The 7,993-nt window shown below is 53.6% G+C and overlaps 1 protein-coding gene across 2 annotated transcripts; it reads right to left on the bottom strand.

Moving 5' to 3' along the window:
* Positions 1-494: 494 nt before the first annotated feature.
* Positions 495-4,991, bottom strand: LOC125085159 (pulmonary surfactant-associated protein A). 2 transcript variants are annotated; one of them, XM_047703403.1, is made up of 5 exons: positions 4,903-4,991; positions 4,099-4,292; positions 3,705-3,824; positions 2,656-2,733; positions 495-2,006 (listed from the first exon to the last, which is right to left on the bottom strand). In XM_047703403.1, exons 2-5 carry the CDS (start codon positions 4,268-4,270, stop codon positions 1,630-1,632), a joined length of 747 nt encoding a protein of 248 aa, XP_047559359.1. In that variant the 5' UTR covers positions 4,271-4,292; positions 4,903-4,991; the 3' UTR covers positions 495-1,629. The 2 variants fall into 2 exon arrangements, with proteins under 2 accessions (XP_047559359.1, XP_047559360.1); XM_047703404.1 differs by having other exon boundaries at positions 4,099-4,329; positions 4,903-4,931.
* Between the last annotated feature and the right edge of the window lie 3,002 nt (positions 4,992-7,993).

Below are 7,993 nucleotides of genomic sequence, written 5' to 3' on the forward strand. Positions count from 1 at the left end.
CTCACAATGTTTCATACAATCTTTACCCCAGAACCCTGCATTGCAAACATTCTAGGACTGATTGATTGATTTGACAAAAAGAGATAGCGAGAGAGAGGGAACACAAGCATGGGGGAGCTGGAGAGGGAGAAGCAGGCTCCCTGCACCACCACCTTCGGGCTATGGGAAACATTGAGGTGGCGGAGTGGAAAATGGAAGGCATAGTATCACCACCCACAAAGGAATCGTGTGGGGTTAGCTCAGGAGATATCTTAATGCCGGCCATTAGCACGAATGCCCCTATGTTCTTCCAGATGTTTTCCGTAGCTTGCCGTATGTTTGTACGACTTAGGGGTGCAAAGCAGTTTGCCCCTCCAACCCAACAAAGAAGGCATTACCTGAGATGGAACTCTCCATTTTTTTGAGGTAAGTTGGGGCTCAGAGCCAGAGTTAATTTGATTTCTAGAAATACAGAAACTTTTTGTTTCTTGAAATCCAAGCAATGAAAACTCATGTTAAGGCAGTCATGGTTTATTACACTTCAGTCACCTCTGTCCGGTAAGAGGCAAGGTGGTTTTGAGCATGAGCTTCCGGTCTGGGTAGACAGGTTTGAATACAGCCTCTGCCACTTGCTCCAAGTCATACAATTCAGAACATTTAACTTCTCTGAGTTTGCGTCCTCAATAAAAATGGGGGGAAATCAGGCTGGGCCCATGGCATTGTGTAGAGATTAAATCCTATTTCATAAGATGTATTAGATGTATTAGAAGTGCTTGGCAAGGTTCTGGGTACATAGACTTGGCACATACGCTATTTGTGTGCTCACTAAACAGCCAGTGGTGTGGTGAGAGGTGTGAACACCTCACAGAGATCCAAAATAGGTGTGGACACGTCCATCAGCCAGAAGTTACTTGGATTATGTCTGGGTGGGGGGGTGAGATCTTCCCTAGGGGTGTAGACAGGCTGCTTTTCGGTCAGGGAGTTGGGAGGCAACCCAAGACTCAAGGAAATTATTAGGGTTAGGTTGGCCTCCTGCACATGCCGGGGCACCCCCCAGCCCTCCAGCCTCATGGAGACACTGACCAGATGTGCCCTCATAGGCTCCAGGCTGCCAGAGAATCCCAAATGCGTCCTTAGCCCCACACATATGGAATTCCCCAGAAGTCCCCCCTACACACCATTGTGCTTGATCAGAACTGCCAAATCTTGATGAGGTTGGGCAGTGGGTAGTCTGCAGAGGGAGAGGAGAGGGGGCTGGGAAGCAGGCACCTGCTGTGTGATTCTGGAGGGAACTTCCAACCCAGGACCTCACTGTTGCCATCTGGCCATGAAAAAACCGGACAAGAGGAGGAAGAAGGAAGTCTCTGACTCTTGATCAAGGGCAAGGTTAGGAGGGGCACCTGCAGTGCAGGGCCAAGAGGGGCTGGGGGAGTGGGGAGGGACATGTCAGACTGATTTCTGATGCATGAAGTGGGCGAGGATTCCGGACCTGACCGGGGAGGGGAGTGGCTAAGAATGCCTCCTGCTCGAGGGGCCACAAATACATTTTGCTGGGAAGGAGCTGTAGCATCTCAGAGATCAGGCACATGTTCCGGCTGGAAGCTGGACGGCAAGGCAGGGCCCTATCTACCTGGCCACCCAGGGGCCTTCTCAGAACTCACAGATGGCCAGCCGGTACTGCAGGCAGTTTTTGTTGTTCCACTGCCCATCTGTGTACATCTCCACACACTTCTCCTTGCCCCACCCCCTGGGCTCCCCTGGGTACCAATTGGTGTAATTCACAGGGGCCCCATCCAGGTAGAGGAACTCTTTGGAGTCAGGGCTCTCCATCAGGCCCAGGTACGCGTAAGTGTTGTACTTCTTCACAATGCTTGTGATGGCTTCGTTCTCTTCCGGGCTCGTCGGGGCAGCGATGCGACCACCCGCTCTGGCACATAACCTTTGAATGTCCTCAAAATTTACCGACTGCCCGTTGCTGGAGAAGACCTTCTCTCCCACGACCAGCATGGACTCCTGCAAGCTGAGGACTGGAGCAGAGAAACCAAGTCAGGCCACCGACTGCTCTGGCTCGTGGTCCCCGCCCCTCGCTCGGGCTCCCTGTCTTTACGCCCGCTCTCCTCTCCTACCCTGCCAGCCTGCGTCTTCCTCAATCCCCCTCCCTGCTCTTATCATTCTCTTCGTTCACCCATTTCACAATTACTGATCGACCATCTATTATGTGCTAGGAATTCCAATTTACAAGATTCAATAGAAAGCGAGAGAGGGGGTGCCTGGGTGGCTCAGTTGGTTAGGCAACTGCCTTCCACTCAGGTCATGATCCTGGAGTTCCGGGATCAAGTCCAGCATCGGGCTCCCTACTCAGCAGGAAGTCTGCTTCTCCCTCTGACCCTGCCCCTTCTCATGCTCTCTCTCACCAATAAGTAAGGTAAATAAAATCTTAAAAAAAAAAAAATGGCAAGATAGGCAGAGAACTTATACTCCCCTGACATCGGGAGCTGAACTGTGTCTGCCTCTGTCTCCTTGGGGACATTCAAAGAATCAGGAAAGGGAAGTATCATTTTTTTTTTCCCCCAAGACCTGCATATCCACCCCCGCTTGTCGAGTCTCGAGGTTCTGGAGCCCGATACTGGGAATGGAGGAAACTCTGTGCTGTAAGCCCCTGTGGAACCCCCTTACCTCCCATGGCCTGCAGGATTTGATGTCTGAACTTGTGGAGTGTGGTTTGGAGCTCCTCATCTAAAGAAGCTGGAAGCCCTGTCAAGAGATTCCCGCCCACGATCAGGGTCCAGCCAAGCAAGACCTCCACTTGTGGCCAAGCAGGCCTGACGCCAGCTTCGAGCCTTTACTTGTCCATGCCCACTGCTCTGGCCCTGGAGTGTGTCTCCACGCTTGTCCTTTGCTGCAGCCCTGCACCTGCTAAGCTCCCACCTGCCCTTCTTTCCTGCCTTTAATAGCTTCTGTCCTTTAACGGCTCCGTCGGCCCACTCCTATGGGTTTTTCTGGTTTGGGGGCAAGGTCCCCCCTCCTTCCCCCTCCACCAAAGGCAAATGAGCTATACCCATCCTTCTCTGTCTGGCCTGGCTCTGAGCCATGGAATCATCTACCTGCCTGCCAGAATAGGCTTTCACCGTGGTCTCTACCCCTGATCCTGACCCTTCTTCCTCCTTCAACCTCACCCCTCCCCACCTGCCACCCAGCAGCTTGGTTAATAGTGGGCAGTTGTCCAGGAAGCAGGATTTCAAACACTGACATAGGAAGCCGCTCTGATGGAGAGGTAGAGCTTGTGGTTCTCTGTGTTCTCCTGACTGACCTTGGTCACCGCCCTAAGCTCTGGAGTGCCCCTCTGTATGTGGGGCTCCCATTCGCTTCATCTGCCCAGCACCCACATAACCCTGTACACCTTTCAGAATGCACCCCCTACCTTTGCCCTAGGAAGTGCCTTCCCTGCCTCCCGGCGCTGTTCTCATCCTGCACCTGATGCCCTACCTGTGCCCATCAGCAGTTGTGGCGTGTGGAGCGCTTCTAACCCCCGCCAGTCCTCGCCATGGCCGACTGCCCGGGAGTCTCTGACTCCTCTCCTTGGCCTCGTCTTCTCTCACTTAGGCTGAGCAGCATGCTCTTTGCGGGCTTCCAGGGTTCTGTCTGACCCCCACCATCCCTCACCTAACTGGCCACCTGGGCGCAGTGCCTGTGTTGTTGAGGCCCACTTGCCCTGCCCTGCTCACCTGGAGGGCCCCTCTCACCAGGCTCCCCCTTTTCTCCACGCTCTCCAGCAACGCCAGGGGCTCCAGTCACCCCCTCAGGCCCGGGGTAGCCTGGCATTCCTCCAGGGGGGCCCATGGGGCCTGCAGAGAGAAGGGGACATGGATGTGTGTTATTTACCACCCACAGCAGAGCTGGGGCTGATGTAAAGGGACTCCCCCTTATCAGCTGAGCTGATTCACCTGTCATCCCATGGGCACTTTGAGGGTAACCAGTCTAAGTCCCCCAGGCAACTCCCAACTCCCACCATGCGCCACCATCCCACTGACAGGGGGACCCAGCCTAGAGCCCAGGACAAGTGGGCCTCCTGGAAACAGGTCCCTGTCCCTCAGCTGAGGGCAGGGACTCACCCAGTACCTGGAGGCCCGGGGTCTCCTTTGACACCGTCTCTCCCATCTCTGCCCGGCAAGCCGTGGGATCCGGGAGTGCCAGGGATGCCAGGGTGGCCACCACAGATGTCCTTCCCACTGTACTCGAGGCCGGACACCATCAGCAAGGTGAGAGTGAGGGCCAAAGGGCGCAGCAACATGGCTTCTGTCCCAGAGATTTTCCTGCAGCGAGAAAGCACCACTGGCTCATCTGACACATCTGCCAAGGTTTCCCTGTTGCTGTGCTTTGTCAAGATTCAGGCACGTGGCCAGGCCTGGGGGCCAGTGCAGGTACAGACACGACTAAGGGAAAGACCCAACTTGTCCCTGGAAACTGCTGGCATCCTCTGCGGTCTCACACCCCACCTCTGGGGCTGGAGGCGGGATGGTACCTGAGCTAGTGAGGGGAACCTGGACAGTCAGAGGACCTGGCTTCTAATGCGCTCTCTGTTTACACCTCGCGGTGTGACCATGGGGACTCACGTCACCTGTCTTGACTCCTGTGCCCTGGAGACAATCCCGACCTTTCCCTCCCGGGTTGTGGGGAGGAGGGATGGCGTCACCCCCTCCCTCTGTCCTTATACTGTCAGCTACCCTCCTTGCAGGGTCAGAGAATGAGGATATTGGCAAGCCCACATTTCTGCATCCATCGTTATGATTCTGGGAATGACTCCCACGGGGAGGCCCCCTCTTTCCCAGTCTGGCCCTTAGTTACGCCTGTGACCGCTGGGCTGGTTCTCTTTTCCTGCAACCTGTGCCCTAGGGAGGACCACAGGGATGGGTTTAAACTCACCCTCGCAAACAGAGCCCCTGTGGACCTCTGCCTTCAGGTCGGCGGCGTGGAGAGGCAGGCAGCCCCACTTATATGCACGCAGGCTTCCAGGCTTCCTCTCCAGCCCAGAGAGGCTCCTGTCACAAGGGCCTCAGGAAGCAGCCATCTTGTTTACACAGCAACATTCCCTCACAGAGCACTCAGGCTGGAGGGGCACTCAGGACACTTGCTAACATCTCAGGGGGTGGGACACTCTCCCCGCTGCCAGCTTTCCCAGCAGTGAAGGACGAGAGCCCTTACCCAGGCACGGGTGGAGGCGTGCCGTGAAGGGGGCCTTCTCCCCCCATTCTACTGTCACCATCCCTCCAGATGCCCACCTCCACAGAACACCATAGCAGGCCGTGCTCTTTCCCTGGGGGAGCAAACAGGCCAGTCAGCCACACACAGGCTATCTCTCCACGTGGCCCCTTCCTGGGGCCATTCCAGCTCCAGAGTCTCTTTGGCCCCGGGGACGGGAGCCCTTTGGTTCCAGGCCGCACAGAGGCCATGGCTTAGGTGGAGGGTGGTCAGGTGGTGCTAGGACAAGCTGTGTGTCTGGGGACAGGTCTCACCACTGAGCGAGCTGCCCAGCACCACCCCCTCCCTGGCCTCCCGGGGCCTGCTTCTGGAGCCCCTGGCGAAGCAGGTGGGCACGTGGTTCAGAGTCACAGGTTCAGAGTCACAGGCAAACCCTTTGCGAGTTCCAGTTCCCCTGCTCAGGCAGGCTCAGCGGTGGGGAGGCAGGGCCGTGCCTGGAAGGCCACCGGAGGGCAGCGGCTCCCAGTTTGGTACAGGGGTGATGTCTGTAACCTGCAGTGGTCATTGTTCTAAAGGACGGGATAACATATGAAACCCTGACTGATGAGATCCCCTATTCAGGCCACCTGATGTGGGGTTGGGGGAGGATCTCTGTCTGGAGGGATGGTAACAGTGGGGAGCTAAGGCCAGAAAAAGTCACCGTGTTTACCTGTAGTGGCTTGAAAAATCTTGAGGTCCTCAGGCAGAGTGAGACAACTCTGGGAAAGTGGGGGCTCAGCTAAAAGGACCCCACTCCTAGGAGGAGGGAGCCAGCCCGAACCCTGCCGCTGCCTGCTGCTGCCCCACGTGGGGGGCCGGCCAGGCGGGATGGGGGGCCGGGCCGGCACAGGGCTGGGGTGGGTGGGGCAGCAGTTCCATGAAAGGGACTTCAGTGTGGCTTGGGTTAGGGAGGACTGCTCTGCAGGTGAAGGAACAGGAACGTGGGTGAATTCTGAAGGGCCTTGGCAAGGCAGCCGGGACGGCCAGGGCTGTGTGGGTGAAGGTGGGGATCTGGGACTCAGTCACACCTTAGCTGGGATTGGGAGCCGACCCTGTTATCCGTGTGGCCTTGGTCAGGTTATATAACTTTTGAGCCTCGATTTTCTTTCTTTCTTTCTTTCTTTCTTTCTTTCTTTCTTTCTTTCTTTCTTTCTTCCTTTTTTAAAGATTCTACCCATTTATTTGTCAGAGAGAAAGAGAGAGAGAGCACAAGCAGGCAGAGAGGCAGGCAGAGGCAGAGAGAGAAGCAGGCTCCCCGCTGAGCAAGGAGCCCGATGTGGGACTCGATCCCAGGACCTGACCTGAGCCAAAGGCAGATGCTTAACCAACCAAGTCGCGCAGGTGTCCCTGATTTTCTTTTTTTCAATTATTATTTTGTAGCAATATCAAACAGAAAAACGGCAGGTGTAGTACCAATTTTTTCTGAACCAATGAGAACAGATTGCCAACACGACACTCCATTACCTGGATCTTTACTTTATATTTCATACGAAGATGTTTTCCTATACAACCACAATGTAATCATCAAGGTCAAGAAATCAACAGTGACTCATCCTATGTGATTTTTATTAAAATACTTTTTAAAAACATTAAAATATTATTTCATTATTTGAGTCATTTTGTAGCTTAATGCCAATATATAAAATTGTGTCATACATAATTCCAATAAAATGACCCATCTAATGAGCTACCTGGCCTTCTTGTTCATGCTGTAGCTGCCACTCTCCCTTCTGTGACTTCTGACAGAGGATGCTCCAAGTTCACAGAACTGGAGCGGATTTTCCTGACTTTCCTTGATTGTGATTTTTGTCTTGTCTGGAGTATTCTGACTGCCCTTCTGCCACAAAAAAATAAGGAAAGAAGGAAGGAGGGAGGGAAGAAGGAAGGAAGGGAGGGACAGAAGGGGGTAAGGAAGGAATGAGAGAGAAGGAAAGAAGGGAGGGGGGTAGGAAGGAAGGAAAGGAGAATTAACACTGATACAATAAGTCCATATAACCTCGAGGCCCTGCACAAAATTTGCCAGACGCGCCCAGGAACGTCCTTTATGCGAAAAAGATCCAGTTTAGGAGTTCATGTCCCATGTAGTCGTCACGTCTGTCTCATCGCCTTAAATCTGAAACAGTGCCAAAGTCTTTCCTTAATTTCCATGGCCTTGACAGTTCCTGACACTAACAGGTTAATTGTAGGAAATGTCTCTCAGTTTGCATCTTTCGGATGTGTTGTCTCAGGAGTCCATCTGGGTTCTGCCCGTCTGGTAGGCACATCACAGAAATGACGCTGTGTCCTTCCAGTCATGTTCTAGCAGGTGCAGTTTTGATTCGTCTCAGTAACGGTGATATTCACTCAGGTCATTTGGTTGAGATGGTGCGGGCCAGACTTCCCCATCATAAAGTTAGCTCTGTTTCTCTTTTTCACTGATAACCCTTTTGTGGAAGCTATTTCAGTGCTGTCAAAAGATCCCATTCCTCCTCAAGCTTCCTCTTTTATTTTTTAAAAATTTTATTTATTTATTTGACGCACAGAGAGAGAGATCAGTAGGCAGAGAGGCAGGCAGAGAGAGAGGGGGAAGCAGGCTCCCCACTGAGCAGAGAGCCCAATGCAGGGCTCAATTCCAGGACCCTGAGATCATGACCTGAGCCGAAGGCAGAGGCTTAACCCACCGAGCCACCCAGATGCCCCCCAAGGGTTTGATTTTTCCTTTTAGCCATTTTAAATTCTCTGCCATAATATTCCCACAGTTGGAGGGGTGTACTTATTCCACTCCTGCCTACAAAGA

The sequence above is a fragment of the Lutra lutra genome, chromosome 14, assembly GCF_902655055.1.
Source record: "Lutra lutra chromosome 14, mLutLut1.2, whole genome shotgun sequence".
NCBI lineage: Eukaryota > Metazoa > Chordata > Mammalia > Carnivora > Mustelidae > Lutra > Lutra lutra.

Coding starts and splice junctions, on each gene's coding strand:
- LOC125085159 (XM_047703403.1), bottom strand. CDS start 4,270: ATGTTGCTGCGCCCTTTGGCCCTCACTCTCACCTTGCTGATGGTGTCC. Junction 3,825..4,098: donor AGGAGACCCCGGGCCTCCAG/GTACTGGGTGAG, acceptor TTCTCTCTGCAG/GCCCCATGGGCCCCCCTGGA. Junction 2,007..2,655: donor AATCCTGCAGGCCATGGGAG/GTAAGGGGGTTC, acceptor TCTCTGCTCCAG/TCCTCAGCTTGCAGGAGTCC.